Genomic DNA, 23,221 nt, shown 5'->3' on the forward strand with positions numbered 1-23,221 from the left:
TTTGGGGTTAATTCCCTTCACTTTCGTTCCTCCTGCCGGTTAGTGAATAAAGGCGCGCTGCATGCTTTCTTTGAGGATTTTATTGATGAACACTGAGTAACACTGAGTAACACCGTTACGGTACATGGGTTTCTCCGGTCACTACGTCCACACAAAACATAAACAAAAACCCGCTCCTTCTCTCTCGCTTGCTCGCTCATACCCACTCCGTAGGCTACGTGCTGCTCTTAAAGGGGCCGCACCATTTTACAACAGGACAGATTAATAAAACAATAAGGCTCTCGCTCGAAACGGCTGCTCTTGTCCGCCTGTCGTTGTTCAACAAACGGGGAGCCCTCTTGTAGTAAAGTAAATATACCGCATTTTCCGCACTCCAAGGCGCACGTAAAAGGCTTTAATTTCCTCAAAAAATTACAGTGCCTTATAATCCGGAGCGCCTTATATATATGGATCAATTGGTTAATCGGTTGATCCATACTGGTTGTTCACGGCGCTCAAGGCGCTCTGCCAAACATGCCAAAGCTCGGTCTACGACGGCGAGATGCTGAGCGGCGCTCAAGGCGCTCCGCCAAACATGCCAAAGCTCGGTCTACGACGGCGAGATGCTGAGCGGCGCTCAAGGCGCTCTGCCAAACATGCCAAAGCTCGGTCTACGACGGCGAGATATGGAGCTTGTTTCAGGGCGCGTCGGAGAAACAAAGCTGTCGTTCTCGCCGAGCACTTCATGAGATTAAAGAGCGAGAGACGGCGCCCTTTTCTCTACAGTAGCTCAACCATCTTAACGGGGAAAATAGGTTATTCTAAAAGCAGCCGAAGATTTAAGGCGTAAAGGGTCACCGAGCAAATACCTCGCGGAGACGAACTTTTGCTCGCGCGAGACAGACTTTTGCTCGCGGATGTTTGATTTTGGTTAAATTCTTAAGGTCATTTAATGATTATGTTTTGATCAGAGTTGTGATTAAAGGTTTGGGTGGGCCGCACAAGATTTTCAGATTTCAAAGTGGGCCGCGGCATTCTTGAGTTTGGGAACCCCTGCTTTACAGGGTATAATTACTTTATTTTTTTATACAACTGTCATTCAAATCATGACAATAACAACCTCTAAATGAATGAGATGAGAAAACTAAATCTCCAAAAATAGTTTTGATTTTACTTAGGCGATAAAATGTCTTGAGTACGTGTTTAACAAAATAGAAATATTAAAGGTTGGAGGACCTGGTTCTGCAGCAGCGCGTATTCACTGTTTCAACTTAACTCAACTTAAGCTACTGAAATACATTTTCTTTTAAAGGTAATATTATTTCCCTAACCCCTAACGGACCTTTTTGCACACAAAACATTGTAAGTTTTTCCTCAGCCGCATGTGACTAGGGGATTATCATTTATCCTAAAGAGCTTTTAAAAAGCATCCTAATCAAACAAAGCGCAAATCGGCGTGAGACGAGAGAGATATGGAGAGCTTTGTTCTCCGTAGGATTGATTTGCCCTCAGGCACTTTGAGAGAAACGTGTTTTAAACTGTCCACCATATTATAATTCTAGCTTGATTTGAACTAACTAACTAACTAACTTAACGACACAATACCGTTCAACCAGCTGCTGAGCTGTGTTTCAAAACTGTGAATCAACTTCTTTTTTATGTCTGGTATATCATTTAACAGTTATCCTGTTACTTTTATAATCTATATACCTAGACCTTAAATTCCAGATTCATATCAAATATGCCAATGAATGAAATTATTTTCTTATGTTAAGCAGGCCTGATTGATTGGACAAATGTAATTTGAAATAACCGGTGGTTTGATTGATCTTTTGAAACAAAGGACTGGACAAGGACAAAATGGTTAATCCCTCATGTCACTTAATGTGTGGTTGTGTGTGTCTGTGTGAGTGTGTGCATGCAGGTTTTTGTGTGTCTGTGTTTGATGCAAAGTCAGGAATAACGGCTATTTATTTTGGAATGATAGCTTTCCGTAAATATGCTGCAGGGGATGGAGATTGGAGGTCCTTAATGTTGAATGTATTTCACTTTGATGTCATATTTTGAATGCGTAAAACGTTATGAAAGAATCCATTTGGATATCACTTTTAACTACCGCAAACATAAAGTCTTCACAGGGAAAGCTGAGGCAGGCTTCTTAAGTAGTAATGACATGCTGCATAAAGCCATTTAAAATGCAGAGGATAGAACTGAAATCTAACCTACAGTCACGATGCTCAATACTCCTTCCCATGGGGTTTACAGATTTAATCAATATACAGTAGAATGTAAATTGTGCACTGCACCAAACTCCACTCTTGAGACTTCATTGCATGCACTGGGTTTTGTGCTGGCTTGTCCAGAATTATCAAATTTTCTGCAGCACCTTCTGTCTTGTGTCTTGCATTTAATCACTTTGAGATGACATGACCGTTCTTTTCACCTCTACCTCTGGCACTAATGAGTAAGATAGAGCCTGAATGAAATGCTGTAGGAACACAGAGGTCCTGCAATGTTGCTGACGTAGGGAGACTTGCCGCAGATACCATTGGAGGATTTGAAGGAGACGGGAGGGGGGGTCGGGTGCATCTTGAATGGAAGAATGCAAGTTGGACAAGGTCAGGAGAATTAAATAAGCAAGGGCAGTCATTTATAGCCGGTAGAAAAACAAAATATGATTAACAGTACCTTACAAAAGAAACTGCTCAAAAACTAAGAATAGTAATAGTAAAATACAAATTGATAGTGTTTGGATGCAAACCTTTGGCAGTGTACCACCATCATCTACTCACTGAGCATGAATGACAGTTAGATGACACCATCAGTAGTCACCATCATGCACTATGGATTTAGACTAGCTGAAGCATTGCAACAGAAATATATTCAAGCTATGAAACCCTTCCGGAAATGCATGCATGTAAACATTTTCTGCATGTGTTGGAATTGACTTGAATGTCAGCTTATGCTGTATAATGAATCTCTGTTGAAGCCCTTGAAATACCCTCTGTTAATGCTACAACAGTGTTTTCATCAGCTAAAACAGCACAGAGGGAGCTTCAGATGCCGTGCAACAGAATTATGCAGCCCCTCTCTCCATCAGCGCATTTAGGCACATAGACAGGATTCAAACCAGTGTATAACTGCGGGGGGGAAAGCAAATGACAAATTCACAGCAGGTTGGCTTTTAGATTGCACTGCTCCTGATGGTGAGTTAGTCATCTCTCAGCTGCACAGGTCAGGGAAAACGCCTACTAAGCAAATGTTGTCGTGGTTATCCATGAACTTTAATGACTGCAGCTATCAAATGGCATGACAGACGTTAAACATAGCCCTGCAGCAGAGGGAAGTAGATGCATTTCTTCAATGGGAAAGAACGAATGATATTATGTGACGCCGTGGGTATCATCATCTTGCCGCTTTGGCAAATGATACCCAAAATGTTGTGTGTCTCATCTTGTTGTTCAGTCTTCAGTTTTACAAATTCGAGTACATCAAGATAATCTCGTAAGGCCGGCTTCTGCACACAGGCTTGTATTTCTGAGATGTCCGCGTTGTCCTCTATATCGCTGACCTCCAACGTGAGAATACAGTACACTGACTTGACAGCCAACCCATTTGTTCAGGAAATAAATTATTTCCAATGGTGTCAATAAACCTTCCAATTTCGCGGTGAAGCAGGGATCCCTGATGTAGCACCCATGAGATATTTTGTAAAGTCAGCAGTTAGAAAAAAAGGCACTTATCAGAAGTTGCTTTATAGAGGAGTTTGGCCTGAGCTCACTGAGGCACAGTGGAGGATTCACAGCAGTAAAATGCAGCTGAACCGGCCAGGAGACAGACTTTGGCTGCAGCCTCTCTGTGCTACTCTAGCTGCAGTAAAAAAAGCTGCAAGGTAGATGTTTTATGAAAAGTGGGTGTTACAGGCAGCTACAGGCAGTAACAAAAGGAGACAAATGTCCTGTGACACTGTGGGCGGACAGAATGTGATTGAGAAAGCACTGATCTGGAATTACTGATATCTTCATAAAATAAAATTAGAACCCATGTATAGGGAAGAAATACATAATTTTCAAGATTTACGAAATTAACCTATAATCTCCATACCATTTTTTCCCACCAACAGTCGAGAACTCAGGTGACTTGAAATTCCCGGCTCTGGTGATCATGTGACAACAGGCCACTGACATCCAAATCCTCTGTGGATCAAACTTCAGCCTCATGTACAGTTGCGATGAAGCAATCACGTAAGTATGTTTATTTCAAGAGGGGACCACTAATGCCAATAAAGACAAACGATCAGTTAATGTCTATGACAGAGAGGTCTTCAACAAAAAAAGGGCAATTAGGAGTTATTTTTCCTCATGGAGACACAAAATCAAATCGCAGTGTTAGATCATGAAGCTGAACTCAATGATCAATGCAATTTTGATTTTGGTGAAAGCTGGAAATGTTGACGGCAGATTAATTATATGCAATTAACCACAAATGCTGCGCAGCTTTTCTCACATAAGTCACTGGAGACTCACTTCTCTAAAACATGTTATCAACCATTATTTATATTTAATTTACCGCACTGCGGAAAAGAAGTCAGGCAATGCCATAAATCGTACTCATGTTAATTCAACTGGAAATACATTTTCATCCCAACTACAAGGGGGCTCATTGATAAAACGGTTTAAAAAACTGTTATTTTTCTTTTAACAGAGAGAACAGTGCAATGCAAGGTGTAGTACATTAATTGAGTGTGGGGTTAAACCTTGTTTTCCTACTTGACTTCACCGACCACATTATCCGTGTCAAGAGTCATCACAGCAACAATTCTGCCACTTCTTATTTAAATGTCTCTTAGTAACTACAATTACATTTGTATAACCATGATTATACAAACTCTCAAAACAGATGTGTTAAAAATAACACATCATGTGTTATTTTTTAAGACATCTGTGTTAAGGACAACACATTTTGTGTTGCTTTTAACACAGCCAGTGTGTCAGCAAATTTAACACACGTTGTTTGTTCTATATTTCAACATAACAATGTGTTAAAATAACCCAAAAGGATGTGTTATTTTAACACAAAAGATGTGTTAAAAATAAGATTTATACTTTTTCTAAAAAGCATGTCATTTTTGTAATTTTTCCATTGTAAATATGCTAAAACAAATCTAAAACACTCACAATAAACAACTGTAAGACATTTAGGTCACAATTTTATTTCATTAGTTTCATATTAAAACATTAGACGGATGTTCACGGAATTTTTTCCCAAATGACCACTCCAAACTAACATTTTTATAGACAAAATGCAGTAAATACATACAAGAATAAGACTAGGTTTGTTTTTCTCATTTACAAAACCGTAATCAAAGCTTAACAGTCTGTCATTGAATTGCTCTAAGGTGAAAAGCTTTTCAAAATAGATGAAATGTTTGAACATCAATTTCACTTCAACTAGAGCCACACCCTCCAAAAGATCATGCATTATGTCTACACAAATGTTTTCGGTCACATGAAAGTAGTTGAGCGAGTTTAAACAGGAATCGTCTTTGATTCCAGTTAAGGTTGGATTGTCCATCATTACATGTTCTCTATAGTTTACTTTGTTACGAAACTCCTGGTGATCATTATCAAACACATTCTGGGCAGCTTGTTTGTTGGTAAGACAGAAATGGCAAAATTAGTTGGCCGAAAAGCTTTCTAAAAAACCTCCAATTGAATGGCAAGCAAGATGATCTGCAGTCAAGAGGCAGATAGAACCATGGAGCCTAGAACCTTTACCCGCAATTCCAACCTCTACCCCTTCTGTTTCAAGAAATCGAATGTCATCTAACAAAGGCTCTAGTATTTTGCCAAAGCCATATACCTCTCTGTCTATAGCATTGAAGAGTAGACAAAGGTGAATGTTTGCAAGGGATGAGTTGAATTGCACGGGCAAAAGTAAACTGCTCCCATTTTGTGAACTTTGGTTTTTGAACCTAAAGGATTAGTCGTTTCCAAGTCATCAAAATAAAGTTGGATTTGTAGGGCATTAGGATATCTATTGTGTAATGCATGATGTGCAAACTGTGTGCCATAACAATAATAATGCATTTTACCATCAACACCTTTTTTAGATTGCTGAGAGAGTCTCTGCAGTGTCTGCAGCCAGTACTTGAGTCAATTTCCCCTGCTTTCTTGCCGTGTTGCCTCTGTACCCTAAGAAAATTTCTGTGGCCTTCACCAGAGAGTGTTTTTCAGAAAAATATTTGCACATTTTGTAGGGAGTATCCACCTCGGAAAACATGTTTCGTGCATTTTCAAAATCCTGCATTAAAGATTTGACAGCGTCATCTTTTGACAAAGAGTAACAATCAATTACAGATGCAGTTTTATCCTTTAAATCGTCCAATGTCTTGTCCAGTAGCTCTTTAGTGCAAGCAAAGCTTTTTCGCACACCGGTTAGGGTGGCATTTGATGCACAGTACATTTTGGCAACAAATGAAGCTGCAGTCTCACGATGGTCTGAAACATGACAATCCATTGAAGTTTCCGAATCTGTTTGTAGAGTGTCCATTGCGTTGGAGCATGACGTAGAAACGTCTTCTGACCCATTACCAAAATTGACCATTTGTTCAAAATTTGTTCAGAGTGTGTTCCCTGTTTAGATGTCTGGCATAAGAATTAAAGTTATGGTAAGTTCTTTGACAGTGGTTCTGACTACATACAATTGTACAATCCTGTCCATCTGAAATTGCATGAACTTGCCTAAGATGTCTAATAAGTGTCCTGACTTGTTTCGAAATGGATTTCTTGCATTTGGGACAACTGTACATGGTGGCACAACTTACAACACTGCCTGGAGCTTTGCAATAAGTTCCACAACTTTTGATCTCTTCCCACCTGAGATGGGCATGTCATAAACAAACTCAAAGAAACTGGTTTCTGGTTACTTTGTTTTATCCAGTATTTTGATTATGCATTGTTAGTTAATTTGTTTTCTCTCCAGACAAGTTGGTGTTTAGTTGTTTCTTTGTTCTTTTCCCTAGTAAACCAACTGGAGTGGGTCCTACTCTGGGGTCCTCAATGTCATTACAGGTGGGCTGGTCATAGGTCTATAGGTCGTGGTTCACTACCTCAGTGTAGTGACATTTTTTAGCATAGAAGATATTTTTAAACAGACTGTTAACCAACATGAAGCCTATCTATAAATAACACTGGACATTGTTAAAAAGAAAACTAGAAATTCACCTCTCTGCTCCCTTTCTTAAACATATAAGAACCTAATATTCATTTGTGGTATTCTCTGGGTGAAAGTCCCTGAGTGGCGTTGTTTCATTGCGGCCGGGCACATCAGTTGCCCTGGTCACACTTGCGTGAGCTGATGGAGGGAGACACTAAAAGGGAGCTGGGGTTGTTCACCCACGTGTCTGCCCTGATGGCGTGCTCCTGAGTCTACATAGCATATGGTGCCTCCCTGGGCATCCACACATATTAGACATGTCCAGCAACACAGCAGGCTGCGTGGTACACACACACACACACACACAGATACACACACATACCACTGACACTTCTAAATACACAACGCACACACACTTCTTTTCATGCATTCTCAAACACAGTCATTTTGGCTTCATGTCAAAAATGAGGATTAAAAAAGGGGTTTTCTTTGACCATAAATTGAGCTAATATAAATTGATCAAACCAGTATTCTGCTATTTGATACCAATAACAGGCTTTATCACATGGCAATGAATAAAAGATATTAGAGGATTATATTGCTGAAAACAATAGAGCTAAAATTATACATCAGCATGCAAACATCGCTGAGGCACAAACCCGTGTAGCAAACCTAGAATCCGCTTGCCTAGAGATTAAAGACACACTACTAACTGTAGTGAAACAAAACTCCAAACAAAATTGTTGATCTGGAGAGCCGATCCGGGAGAAATAATCTTTGTATATATGGGATCCCAGAAGGTAAAGAAGGAGTATCAGTCTCCGACTTTGTAACGGAGCTATTTAAAAGTCATGTTGCGCTTCCCGACGACATGGATCTCCTCGTCCAGCCGGACTACAGAGCCCCGATCCCAAAGCCAGCTACGACCTCGACCACGAGATCAATAATAGTCAACTTCCTAGCGTTAAAGAACTGATACTCAAGAAAGCGTGGCAGCAGAAGATTGAACTGGAAGGCAAACGACTGCTCTTCGACAACGACTATGCAGCTGACATAATGGAAAGATGCAAAGCGTACGGGCCCATCAAGGCGGCAGTGAAGGAGAAAGGGATTCGGTTCCAGACGCCCTGTACTAAGATGCGAGTGTACTGGGACGGCGGACTACGGATTTACGAGAGCGCCGATGAAGCCGCATGGGACCTGAACAAACGTGGGGTAAAGGTATTGGTGACGGAGAAGGTGAATACTGCGTTTTGTGCCGTGTTTGTGTTTGCCTGTGTATGTGTGTGTGTGTATGTGTCCTGCAGCTGATCGGCATGGGGTTAAATGGCTGTGCCAAGCCAGAGTGTTTGGAGTTGTTGTTTCACACCCCTTGAAAAGTTAATTAGCGCATATCTTCTCACAACTATAATATATCAACACAATTTTTAGGGATCGGGGGGGCATAGAACGAATAATGATCCACAGAAAATTTCGTCTCAATCTGACACAGCGTTTACAGGACACCTCACCATACCCCCTCAATGGGATATTTTTTCTCCAGTGAGGATATGGACAGAGGTCCAATCATGTCGGGGTATGCAGGAGGAATCGGCACAGGTGTATCAAAGCTGTGGCCTCCAGGTGAGTGAACCTAGATCAAAACAGTTGCTGGAGCTGCTTAAATAAATATGTGTAGGGGGCACTATCGAGCAAAAATGACATTTGGAAGAGCTGTAGCGTCTAGAAAGTGCAAAAAATAGGGGGAATATTCACAAAAATAGTTTCTATTCATTTTAGAGCATGGTCCCAAGAGACTTTACGTCTCCCTATTATACATATGTCCAAAAATCGTCATTCATGTAGGTCAAACAGGGCACTGGGGGCTCCAAAACTCCACATCAGCACAGTAATTGTATTACCTAGGACACTGACATAACATTTCAAGAGTTTTTGAGTTTGCCAAGGCACCCAAATGTTTGCTTAAACAATCATGCAAAGACCGTGTTTTCACAGCAACAAATTTGATCAAAAACTCCCAATATTCACCATGAACAATTAATAAAGTCTTAGGCTTATCTGCAGAAGGTTGAGGTTGATTAGATGAAAGGGCTAGGAGTAGCTTATCAAAGTGTAAAACCTTTCATTTCCCTTTGCCAATAGGTGGCGCTATAATTTTTTGAAAATCACTGCATGGAAGGTCTTTAGTAGCATCATGAATGAGGAACTTTGGCCAGAAATAAAAATGTTGCTTGGAGTTATAACATTTTATACTTTTTGTGTGAATTGGAAAAAATACGATGATGTGGAGTAGAGTTACGACGGTTTAGTGCTTCTAGGCGAATGATCAGCTTTGCCGATGCACCCTCTCGCCAATGATTATCGGATTCTCATAATATTCACAGTGAAGCATTATTAAGGTCTTACCTTTCTGCTAGGAAATTTTGAGAGGAATCAGATTAACCTCTGAGAGGCATATCCTGTGAGGAGCAGGGTGTAAAATAAAAAAGCATTCAACTTCCTGTTTTTCCCAAGTGGCGCTATGACTTGATCTCATGGATGTCTACAGGGTGAGAAGTTCATGCTATTTGAGAAATATGGAGCAGATTAGATAAAGTATTGTCGAGTTAAAACAACTTGGATTTTCATGCCGAATGGTGATTTTTTGAAAACGCTCCCTACACACATAGTTTGGAATTTCTTCCGGCAAAATGCAATTTTTAGAGCTAAGGTCCTCGAGATCACATTGACCTAATTTGAAAAGAATCGGGTTTAATCCCTGGGAGGAGTTCGGTCTTTTACAACTCTAGGAAATCACGAAAATAGGCCAAAAAAGGCAGATATTCAACGATTAATTGCAGCGCCCCCTATTCTTCAAATATTCTCAAAAAATCAGGGTGTGGTCAGGGTTCAATGTTCACATGTGGAGCAAGTTTGGTGAGGGCAGGCCGAAACTATCTTAACTATATTAAGCCACACCCCTTGCGACGTTCATTAGCTCATATCTTCTCAAAACAAGAATATATCAACACCATTTCTATGGATCCGTGGGGGCATTGACCCAATAAGTATCCACAGAATATTTCGTGACAATCGAACATAGTTAGGTGCATTTGCATACCATGATTGACTTTTTTGTAGAGCATGTCCAAGAGCACATGTGTGCCAAATTTCAAGTCGATCATTGGGTTGCATTGGGGGAAAACACTGGCCTAGTGTGATACTTTTCAACTTCCTAGGGGGCGCTATGGAGACTTTTCTTAGTCTATTCTCTTATTCAGATAATAGCACACGATTCCCGATCAGTACCGACAGTTTGAGACTATTTTGAGGCAATTCCGACCAACGGTGTGGGAGGAGATGCGTGCCAAACTCTTGTACGGAAGGAGAATAATATAGCATAACAATAAGTATGGAAGATTACAAGGAGTTTGGCTCAGCTTCGCTGGCCACACTCAATATTTCCTTGAAATACAATAGGTTCCTCTACGACTAGTCATTGCGAGGACCCTAATAATTCTTCGAAACACAATAGGGCTTTCGCCTGACTTTCAGTCGGCCAACTCCCACCTCCACGCCTTCAACACACAGGAGCAATCTCCCTCTAACAGGCACTGAATATGCAGATGCAGGTTAATTCCGCTGCAGTTGCTCCCACCATAAATGCATCTGCAAGCACTTTACAAAGACTGAGCAGCCCATAAACGCTTACGTTGGGGCTTCTTTTTGGTGGTGGTTAGGGGGGAGTGTCTCTGTCCACGGTAGACTGCGGGCAAGGATGAGATTATAGAAGTGGAATGGGGAGAGCAAAACTAATAAGATATTATGACTTTGACTATTGCAAAGCTCAAGGGCCAGTTGGTGATTGATCTTGATTTGTTATGGAGTAATTCGTTTAATTGAGCTTTTCATCTTCGACGTGCTTGCATCTGCTTTTGCTGATAACCTTTTACTTTGCCTGCAACGCACCTGTATAGTCTCTGCAGCAAATAATCCTTCAACTACAGCTGAGAGAGCAGGAAAAAACAGATATTATATGATATATCGAGGCACATGAAACAGAAACAAGCATTTGCAGCATTTAGCATTTTACATTGCACCAAGGACACTACTGTAGGTTCTGTGTATAAAACATTTTTTTTCTTCTCATTGTCCTAATGAAATAAACAGCTTGCTCGGAATCAAGTTAACATTGATCTTTATAAACAGTAACAGTTTAATTTCTGTCTTTTATCGAACAGCAGGATATTATTAGTCGTTTTGATAAATTAAGATAATACAATTCGGTACTACAACAGATGAACCGTTGCGCTTCTCTAAAGCATCAAGAAATGTTGAAAACGCTGCTGCTATGAAATGGAATGAGGTGTCGTTGATGAACAGAGAAAAATTACTCCCGCTTTACACACAAGCGCATAAAATACTTTAGTTTCCCCCCTCCTCTCCATACCTGTGGTGCTTTCTGCCAATGTAGCACTAAAATCTGATTCAAGCTTTCCGTGAAGTGCAATGCTTGCCAACACAAATGACAGTGGGAGTGGGCAACACGCCAAAGTCTTCCCCTGACTATCAAGAGAGAAAGGCAATCAAAAGAAACAATTGATATATACATAGTCTTAAACTCTATTGATTATTTTGCTCTACACTCATTTGATCAATAGCTTCAGTTTTCTGTTGAAACAGCCGATCAGGCATGATTTCTTTGTTTGAGAATGACCGCAGATCACCCGATGGCTCAGAGGCACCGTCGTGTCTGACATTTTAGTAGGATGCAATGGAAACTGCTCCTCAGCTCAGCATTCTGCAGTCTCATCACTCACCGTATGGCGTTTGAGTTCGAGCAAGTCAGCAAATTTTTCCTCTACTGCATACACAGCCAGCACAAAAGAAATATACAGTGGAAAGGCCAAGAGCCCTTAGCTGTGCATGCCCGCTCCGTTGAGATAGTGGCCTCTTGAGCGGTGTGACGTGTCCTCCGAGTGGCATGCCATTAAGACAAATGTCACCGTTGTGGTAAGTCGCTCTGTGACATACAGAGCAACAGAGCAGATGAGAATCCAGGGACCCTATGCACTGTCTATTAACATTCAGATAAAAGATTGCTGTGTGTGGCCACTAATACTAAAAGTATCCACTGTCCATTGTACTGGTGGGAACTGAATGCTGATTTTTTTTTTTTTTTTTAAAGAAACAATGCAAATTGTTATATTTTGTTGAGCCTTTCTAGTTGCATGGCTTTAGTTATATCATTTTAGTCTGTAATACACATATATATATAAATATATATATATATGTAAAAAAAAATCAACAGATGTCATAGAGCGCTAAATGAGTGAACAAGTTTTCGAAAGCCCATGTCAATAACTCAAGCAGCTAACATTCTGTGACATCCTTCATAGAGATATGAGCGTTTGGGCTGAATTCACCGTCGGCTCATAGCTAAGCTGTCAACACAATAAAACCGTGCAGGCTGAGGCTCTCCAGCAGTGTGCTCTGCCTGGAAACAACAAAGTACGTGTGTGTTTATACAAATTGCGTCCGCTTCGATCCAAGCACGTCAGATCTCTGAAACTTGAAACACTGATTTGTGAATTAACATTTCTTTTGTTTCATTAACACTCATGATAATTTAGTGAGAATAGACAACAAAGAGTTTCACCTCCAGCAGTTGGGAACATTTTGATCCGCTGAGAGATTGAGGCACCTGTTTTCTAAATGTGGATATGGATGAACGGTGTGTGTGTGTGTGTGTGTGTGTGCGTGCGCTTGCGTGTGTGTGTCTGTGAATAAAATAGCAACCTTGAGGCTCAAACCAAATGTGTTTTTGGAAAACAATACATAAAAATTTGAATTTTAAAAATATGTCAATATAATACAACTGACAATAAGCGTTAATAATAAAACAGATTAGAAACAGTTGACAAGTCAAACCTACAGGGAGATAAAATAGAGGAGTTCCACCCTGATTTAAATGTGACACTTCTTTTTCCCACCCTAAAGGAATGGTTCGACATTTTGCAAAATACCAGAACAAAATCAGCCCTCCAGTTCCTCTAAGTTCCCAATTAACCCATTGTACATATATTGTTGTATTTAGAAAAATGACTGTAGCTTGCTATTTAAAGGATTTTAGTTTCAACTAGAAAATGCATTTCCTGCTGAAAATGCGTTGGAATGCAAAAAGCTGAAAGCTGAAATGAACTTCAGAAAATTGCTGAAAATACAGAAAGTTGAAGGGAATTTTAATACATTTGCTGAAATTACAGATATTAGAAAAGCTGAAATTAATTTGAAATTGCTGAAAATACAGAAATGGGAGAAGCTGAAAGGATTTAATAAATTTGCTGAAAAAGCAGAAATGAAAACAGCTGAAATGAATGTAAAATATTGCAAAATAAGAATACAGAAATCAATATTAAAACATTGCTGTTAATACAGGCATAAAAAAGAACTGCTGAAAATACAGGAAGTGCGAAAGCAGAATTTCAATAGATTTTCTAAAAAATACAGAAGTTGCAGGAGCTTGAAAAAAAGCTGAGATGAATAAAAAGAGGTTTTAAATTGTTTGTAGTAATATTAGTAGTAGTATTAGTTACAGTTGTAATTGTGGTATTCGTAGTACTAGCAGTAGAAGAAGTAATAGTAGGTTTAGTATCAATAGCAGTAGAAACAGCTGTCATACTAACACTATTAGCCATAGTATTTGTAATAACATTAGTAGTAGTTGTAGTATTAATAGCAGTAGAAATACTAGTAGTATGGTAGAAGAATCAGTTGTAGTACTAGAAGTACTAGTAATATTCGTAGTGGTTGTAGTACTATTCGAAAGCAATACGTATTTCAATGAAACCGCTTCATTCTGAGCTTCATGATTAAGGTACAGATAATCATTGAGGCATTTTATTTTGTAATGATGGAATTGGGTGAGGGGGGGTTGGGAGACAGAATGTTTGTTATTCAAACTAAGAAGTTTTTAATGAATAGGCCTCATCACAAACATAACAGTAAGAATTCCCTCCATGGGGCTTTTATTTTGAAATTATTGGATTGGATGGGGTGGTGTAGATAGAGAGAGGGAGGGTGAGGAAGGGAGGGGTGGTGAGGAAGAGATAGAGGGAGAGAGAGAGGATGAGAAATAGACAGACAGACTGACTGAGTGAGTGATTAACAGTGAGAAGAGGTCAGGGTGGAGGGGGGAGGGGGGGCGAGTGTCTTTATCATGTTGGTCTGTTGACAGAAGGCATAGTTGCGTCATGTGACTCCACTAATGAGGTAATAGGAGCAGCTGTGAGTCACAGACAGAGATACTGCAGCGTGTGTGTGAGTATCCACGGCAACGGCGCACCTATTGGATTAGGTGGGGTAGGGGGGTGTAGATAGAGGGAGGGAGGGTGAGAGGGTGAGGAAGGGAGGGGCGGTGAGGAAGAGATAGAGAGGGAGAGGGGAGGAGAAATAGACAAACAGACTGACTGAGTGAGTGATTGAGAACAGTGAACAGTGGGGAGGGAGTAGGGGGGGCAAGTGTCTTTATCATATTGGTCTGTTGACCGAAAGCATAGCTGCGTCATGTTACTCCACTAATCAGATAATAGGAGCAGCTATGAGTCACAGATACTGCAGCGTGTGTGTGAGTAACCACGGCAACGGCGCACCTGGGTTCATTAACGAGCTGCTGCAAAGGGCAGAGACAGGACAGCGAGTTACACAGAATCCACACCTCAAACAAGTGTCCACCAGTGCAAAACTATAACAGCTATCTGAAAAATACGACGTTTTTACGAGACCCAAGACTCTACCGAACGCATGGATGCGGTTTTTTTTATGTCTGTCCGGTAATAAATACGGCTCCTGACGCAGTTTACAAAACGTGTACCTTCTGGATTTTTTGAGAAATATGTCGGCAGATTTGTATTGGAGCCTAATGGGGCTTTTAGCAGAGGTTGTGTGACTGTTGGTCTCCGTAGGCAAAAACTAAAGAACTCTGGGATTCCATAGCCACATGACTACAAGCAGAACAACCATGCCATCACGTTAAACTAAAAATGACGCCTCAAAAGTGTATACTTTGGCTCTGAGGACCGAAGTTCCATATTTTTTTAACCAGATTCTGACGCTGCCCCACACTCTAGCATCTCCAGGTCTCACTCTAAGAAACGCAACGGAGCGAAGAACTAGTGAAACATAATCAGTGATTATGAAAAAAGTAGAATAGATATCTACAAGCAGTTTCTTTTATAAAATAGTTGAGATTTGTGACAACATTTGAAAGTTTAAATGGTGTCTGTAGCTGAAAGATTGGCAAAGCTGAAGAATCTGAAAGTTGAAGAAGTTGAAGGGGATTTGAAAAACGATCTCCATTGGAAAACCATGTTAAAATATGAATGATTATTGATTTATATAAATTCAAGCATAAAAGGTAGAAAGCTGAAAAGTCATAGCCCCCCTCTCCTGAATGAGCTGAACATTTTAATATTTGAACGGTTTTAATAGCTGAAAGTGTGAAGGAGTTGAAAGGTGCAGTGGAAGAAATAGAAGAAGATGCGGAACTAGAAAATGCATTTCCTGCTGAAAATGCGTTGGAATGCAAAAAACTGAAAGCTGAAATTAACTTTTTAAAATAGCTGAAAATACTGAAAGTTGAAGGGAATTTGAATACATTTGCTGAAATAAAAGATATTAGAAAAGCTGAAATGAATTTGAAATTGCTGAAAATACAGAAATGGGAGAAGCTGAAAGGAATTTCAATAGATTTGCTCAAAAAGCAGAAATGAAAACAGCTGAAATAAATTGAAATATTGCAAAACAAAACAGAAGTTGCAGGAGCTTAAATGAATTTTAAAAAGTACAGAAATAACAAAAGCTGAGATGAATAAAAAGAGGTTTAAAATTGTTTGTAGTAATAGTAGTAGTAGTATTAGTTATAGTTGTAATTGTGGTATTAGTAGTACTAGCAGTAGAAGTTGGTTTAGTATCAATAGCAGTAGAAACAGCAGGAATACTGATACTATTGGCTATAGTAGTATTTGTAATAACATTAGTAGTAGTTGTAGTATTAATAGCAGTAGAAATACTAGTAGTATGGTAGTAGAAGTATCAGTTGTAGTACTAGAAGTACGAATAATATTCGTAGTGGGAGACAGAATGTTTGTTATTCACACTTAAAAGTTTTTAATTAATAGGCCTCATCACAAACATTACAGTAAAAATTCCCTCCATGGGGCTTTTATTTTGAAAGTATTGGATTGGGTGGGGTGGGGTGGTGTAGATAGAGGGAGGGAGGGTGAGAGGGTGAGGAAGAGAGGGGTGGTGAGAAAGAGATAGAGGGAGAGAGAGAGGAGGAGAAATAGACAGACAGACTGACTGAGTGAGTGATTAACAGTGAGTAGAGGTCAGGGTGGAGGGGGGAGGGGGGGCGAGTCTCTTTATCATATTGGTCTGTTGACAGAAAGCATAGCTGCGTCATGTGACTCCACTAATCAGGTCATAGGAGCAGCTGTGAGTCACAGACAGATCCTGCAGCGTGTGAGCGAGTAACCACGACAACGACGCACCTGTGCTCATTAACGAGCTGCTGCAAAGGGCAGAGACAGGACAGCGAGTTACACAGAATCCACACCTCAAACAAATGACATTCAGCGCAAAACTATAACAGCTATCTAAAAAATACGGCGTTTTGACGAGACCCAAGACTCTACCAAACGCATGGATGTGCTTTTTATGTCTGTCCGGTAATAAATACGGCTCCTATGGCCGTTGACAAAACGTGTACCTTCTTGATTTTTTGAGAAATATGTCTGCAGATTTGTATTGGAGCCTATGGGGCTTTTGGCAGTGGTTGTGTCACTCTAACACTCCTTAAGCAAAAACTAAAGAACTCTGGGATTCCATGAACGCATTAATCCAATCAGCACAACCATGCCCTCATTAATCTGAAGAAATGAAGCCTCTAGAGTGTATACTTTGGCTGCAAGGACAGAAGGTCCATATTTTTTTAACCAGATTCTGGCGCTGCCCCACACTCTAGCCCTCGAGGTCCCCACTCTAGCAGACGCAATACACACTCATGTAAAAGTCAGAAACGGAGCGAAGAACTAGTGAAACATAATCAGTGATTATGAAAAAAGTACAATAGATATCAACAAGCAGTTTTTTTCATAAAATAGTTGAGACTTGTGTCAACATTTGAAAGTTTAAATGGTGTCTGTAGCTGAAAGATTGGCGAAGCTGAAACATCTGAAAGTTGAAGAAGTTTAGGAGGATTTGAAAACAAACTCCATTTGAAAACCATGTTAAAATATGAATAATTATTGATTTATATAAATTCAAGCTTAAGAGGTAGAAAGCTGAAAAGTCATAGCCCTCAAGCCAGAAAGGAGCTGAACATTTTAATATTTGAAGGATTTTAATAGCTGAAAGTGTGAAGGAGTTGAAAGGTGCCACGGAAGAAATAGAAGAACTAGAAAAGGCATTTCCTGCTGAAAATGCGTTGGAATGCAAAAAGCTGAAAGCTGAAATGAACTTTTTAAAATAGCTGAAAATACAGAAAGTTGAAGGGAATTTGAATACATTTGCTGAAATTATAGATATTAGAAAAGCTGAAATGAATTTGAAATTGCTGAAAATACAGAAATGGGAGAAGCTGAAAGGAATTTCAATAGATTTGCTGAAAAAGCAGAAATGAAAACAGCTGAAATAAATTTGAAATATTGCAAAAAAATACAGAAATGAATATTGAAAAATTGCTGTTGATAGAGGCATAAGAATAGCTGAAATTATTTTAAAGAACTGCTGAAAATACAGGAAGTGGGGAAGCTGAATTTCAATAGATTTTCTAAAAACAGAAGTTGCAGGAGCTTAAATTTGTTTAAAATTGTTTGTAGTAATATTAGCAGTAGTATTAGTTATAATTGTGGTATTAGTAGTACTAGCAGTAATAGTAGGTTTAGTATCAATAGCAGTAGAAACAGCTGTAATACTATTAGCCATAGTCGTATTTGTAATAACATTAGTAGTAGTTGTAGTATTAATAGCAGTAGAAATACTAGTAGTATGGTAGTAGAAGTATCAGTTGTAGTACTAGAAGTACGAGTAATATTTGTAGTGGGAGACAGAATGTTTGTTATTCAAACTAAGAAGTTTTTAATTAATAGGCCTCATCACAAACATTACAGTAAAAATTCCCTCCATGTGGCTTTTATTTTGAAATTATTGGATTGGGTGGGTTGGGGGGGTGTAGATAGAGGGAGGGAGGGTGAGAGGGTGAGGAAGGGAGGGGTGGTGAGGAAGAGATAGAGGGAGAGAGAGAGGAGGAGAAATAGACAGACATACTGACTGACTGAGTGATTAACAGTGAGAAGAGGTCAGGGTGGAGGGGGGAGGGGGGGCGAGTGTCTTTATCATATTGGTCTGTTGACAGAAAGCATAGCTGCGTCATGTGACTCCACTAATCACGTCATTGGAGCAGCTGTGAGTCACACACAGAGATACTGCAGCGTGTTTACGAGTAACCACGGCAACGGCGCACCTATTGCATTGGGTGGGGTGGGGGGGTGTAGATAGAGGGAGGGAGGGTGAGAGGGTGAGGAAGGGAATGGTGGTGAGGAAGAGAGGGAGAGGGGAGGAGAATTAGACTGACTGACTGACTGAGAGTGATTAACAGTAAGTAGAGGTCAGGGGGGAGGGGGGAGGGGGGGCTAGTGTCTTTATCATATTGGTCTGTTGACAGAAAGCATAGCTGCGTCATGTGACTCCACTAATTACGTCATTGGAGCAGCTGTGAGTCACACAGAGATACTGCAGCGTGTTTACGAGTAACCACGGCAACGGCGCACCTATTGGATTGGGTGGGGTGGGGGGGTGTAGATAGAGGGAGGGAGGGTGAGAGGGTGAGGAAGGGAATGGTGGTGAGGAAGAGAGGGAGAGGGGAGGAGAATTAGACTGACTGACTGACTGACAGTGATTAACAGTAAGTAGAGGTCAGGGTGGAGGGGGGAGGGGGGCGAGTGTCTTTATCATATTGGTCTGTTGACAGAAAGCATAGCTGCGTCATGTGACTCCACTAATCAGGTCATAGGAGCGAGCAGCTGTGAGCCACAGACAGATCCTGCAGCATGTGAGTGCTCGTAACCACGACAACGGCGCACCTGTGCGGCTGCAAAAGTGCAGACACAGGACAGCGAGTTACACAGAATCCACACCTCAAACAAATGGGAACCAGCGCAAAACTATAACAGCTATCTAAAAAATACTACGTTTGTATGAGACCCAAGACTCTACCGAACGCGTGGATGTGTGTTTTATGTCTGTCCGGTAATAAATACGGCTCCTATGGCCGTTCACAAAACGTGTACCTTGTGGATTTTTGTGAGAAATATGTCGGCAGATTTGTATTGGAGCCTATGGGGCTTTTGGCAGAGGTTGTGTCACTCAAACACTCCTTGCGCCAAAACTAAAGAACTCTGGGATTCCATGAACACATTAATCCAATCAGCACAACCATACCCTCATTAATCTGAAGAAATGAAGCCTCTAGAGTGTATACTTTGGCTGCAAGGACAGAAGTTCCATCTTTTTTTAACCAGATTCCTGCGATGCCCCACACTCTAGCCGTCGAGCTCTCCACTCTAGCAGACGCAATACACACTCATGTAAAAGTCAGAAACGGAGCGAAGAACTAGTGAAACATAATCAGTGATTATGAAAAAAGTACAATAGATATCAAGAAGCAGTTTTTTTCATAAAATAGTTAAGACTTGTGTCAACATTTGAAAGTTTAAATGGTGTCTGTAGCTGAAAGATTTGCGAAGCTGAAAAATCTGAAAGTTGAAGAAGTTTAGGAGGATTTGAATACAAACTCCATTTGAAAACCATGTTAAAATATTAATGATTATTGATTTATATAAATTCAAGCATAAGAGGTAGAAAGCTGAAAAGTCATAGCCCTCAAGCCAGAAAGGAGCTGAACATTTTAATATTTGAACGGTTTTAATAGCTGAAAGTGTGAAGGAGTTGAAAGGTGCCGCGGAAGAAATAGAAGAAGTTGAAATAAAGATTCGAAGAACAATACTTGGAATGCATCGTTAATGCATTCCAACAATAAGTTGATTAAAGATTCGAAGAACAATACTTGGAATGCATCTAAATGCATTCCAATAAAGAAAAGAAGAACAATACTTGGAATGCTTAATGCATTCCAACAAAAAGAATAAGTTGAAACTAGAAAATGCATTTCCTGCTGAAAATGCGTTGGAATGCAAAAAGCTGAAAGCTGAAATGAATATTTAAAAATAGCTGAAAATACAGAAAGTTGAAGGGAATTTGAATACATCTGAACTTACAGATATTAGAAAAGCTGAAATTAATTTGAAATTGCTGAAAATACAGAAATGGGAGAAGCTGAAAGGAATTTCAATAGATTTGCTGAAAAAGCAGAAATGAAAACAGCTGAAATAAATTTGAAATATTGCAAAAAAATACAGAAATGAATATTAAAAAATTGCTGTTGATAGAGGCATAAGAATAGCTGAAATTATTTTAAAGAACTGCTGAAAATACAGGAAGTGGGGAAGCTGAATTTCAATAGATTTTCTAAAAACAGAAGTTGCAGGAGCTTAAATTTGTTTAAAATTGTTTGTAGTAATATTAGTAGTAGTATTAGTTATAATTGTGGTATTAGTAGTACTAGCAGTATAAGCAGTAATAGTAGGTTTAGTATCAATAGCAGTAGAAACAGCTGGAATACTATTAGCCATAGTAGTATTTGTAATAACATTAGTAGTAGTTGTAGTATTAATAGCAGTAGAAATACTAGTAGTATGGTAGTAGAAGTATCAGTTGTAGTACTAGAAGTACGAGTAATATTCGTAGTGGGAGACAGAATGTTTGTTATTCACACTTAAAAGTTTTTAATTAATAGGCCTCATCACAGACATTACAGTAAAAATTCCCTCCATGGGGCTTTTATTTTGAAATTATTGGATTGGGTGGGGTGGGGGGGAGTAGATAGAGGGAGGGAGGGTGAGAGGGTGAGGAAGGGAGGGGTGGTGAGGAAGAGATAGAGGGAGAGAGAGGGAGAGGAGAAATAGACAGACATACTGACTGAGAGTGATTAACAGTGAGCAGAGGTCAGGGTGGAGGGGGGAGGGGGGGGCAGTGTCTTTATCATATTGGTCTGTTGACAGAAAGCATAGCTGCGTCATGTGACTCCACTAATCAGGTCACAAGGAGCAGCTGTGAGTCACAGACAGATCCTGCAGCATGTGAGTGCTCGTAACCACGACAACGGCGCACCTGTGATCATTAACGATCTGCTGCAAAAGACAGAGACATGGCAGCAAGTTACACAGAATCCACACCTCAAACAAATGGGAACCAGCGCAAAACTATAACAGCTATCTAAAAAATACGGCGTTTGTATGAGACCCAAGACTCTACCGAACGCGTGGATGTGTTTTTATGTCTGTCCGGTAATAAATACGGCTCCTATGGCCGTTGACAAAACGTGTACCTTGTGGATTTTTGTGAGAAATATGTCGGCAGATTTGTATTGGAGCCTATGGGGCTTTTGGCAGAGGTTGTGTCACTCAAACACACCTTGCGCCAAAACTAAAGAACTCTGGGATTCCATGAACACATTAATCCAATCAACACAACCATACCCTCATTAATCTGAAGAAATGAAGCCTCTAGAGTGTATACTTTGGCTGCAAGGACAAAAGTTCCATATTTTTTTAACCAGATTCCTGCGATGCCCCACACTCTAGCCTCGAGCTCTCCACTCTAGCAGACGCAATACACACTCATGTAAAAGTCAGAAACGGAGCGAAGAACTAGTGAAACATAATCAGTGATTATGAAAAAAGTACAATAGATATCAAGAAGCAGTTTTTTTCATAAAATAGTTGAGACTTGTGTGAACATTTGAGAGTTGAAATGGTGTCTGTAGCTGAAAGATTTGCAAAGCTGAAAAATCTGAAAGTTGAAGAAGTTTAGGAGGATTTGAAAGCAAACTCCATTTGAAAACCATGTTAAAATATTAATGATTATTGATTTATATAAATTCAAGCATAAGAGGTAGAAAGCTGAAAAGTCATAGCCCTCAAGCCAGAAAGGAGCTGAACATTTTAATATTTGAACGGTTTTAATAGCTGAAAGTGTGAAGGAGTTGAAAGGTGCCGCGGAAGAAATAGAAGAAGAAGATGAAGTTGAAGAATAAAGATTCGAAGAACAATACTTGGAATGCATCTCAATGCATTCCAACTAATAAAGAATAGAAGAACAATACTTGAAATGCTTAACGCATTCCAACAATTAAGGGAACGTATTCATATGACAAAACAAGCAAGGTAGATACCAGATTCCTACAACTCAAATATCAATCATATTCGGTGCAACAGAATCAACTAAAGCATTTCAGGACAGCTTCAAACAGCAAGGAAGCGAACTGCCATCATTTTGAACCTGTAAATGTATTGTTGCTTTGATGTTGACACATTTCACTCATCAAAACAAACTCTGCGGCTGCAGCCAACGAGAATGTAACTGCTCATTAGGACTCAATGAATGTTGCAACAGACGATCACTAGTGAAATTTGACACCATTTGTGATGTGTATGTGTTCTGAGTGTTGTTTATTTCCTTGTGTTTATGTTTTTAATCAAGACAAATATATTCTTGGTTTATATTGGTAATGGTTTTTGATGTTAAATTTAAATGTAAGGTTGAATATATTTCAACAATGCATTGTCTGTGGTTTCTTTCAGTCACTTTATCATACACAGATAAAGACACGTCAATTTAGCTGCACAATAATTGAATAGGTCCTAAGAGACAACTGAAACACATTCATGAAGGGCATGCTTATCTCCCCAATGTCAGGATGGTGACTCATTTTTTCTGCATATTTTGTTCACACGTTACAGTGTTTATGGTTGTGTGATTCAGCTTCACTTACATTGGAGTCAAGCAGATCAATGCTGTCCAGGCTCTTGCTCCTGCAAATGCGGCCCTTGATGCGGCGGAGTGACGGTTTGCCCTGAATGGTGCTCACTGAGGAGGCTGCTGTGATGGAGCCAGCGGTCGGGCTGGGGTGTATCCTGAGGTCAGC

At 40.0% G+C, this 23,221-nt stretch overlaps 1 protein-coding gene across 16 annotated transcripts in view; it reads right to left on the minus strand.

The window, feature by feature from the left end:
- LOC120812329 (tight junction protein 1-like) overlaps window positions 1-23,221 on the minus strand; it is a 100,378-nt gene that overhangs the window by 55,054 nt on the left and 22,103 nt on the right. For all 16 annotated transcript variants that reach the window (XM_078097412.1, XM_078097407.1, XM_040168200.2 and 13 more), the window contains exon 2: window positions 23,069-23,210. In XM_078097412.1, coding sequence (XP_077953538.1) covers window positions 23,069-23,210 — 142 coding nt within the window. The remainder of the gene's footprint in view (window positions 1-23,068; window positions 23,211-23,221) is intronic.

This window comes from Gasterosteus aculeatus, chromosome Y, assembly GCF_964276395.1.
Source record: "Gasterosteus aculeatus chromosome Y, fGasAcu3.hap1.1, whole genome shotgun sequence".
In the NCBI taxonomy this organism is placed as follows: domain Eukaryota; kingdom Metazoa; phylum Chordata; class Actinopteri; order Perciformes; family Gasterosteidae; genus Gasterosteus; species Gasterosteus aculeatus.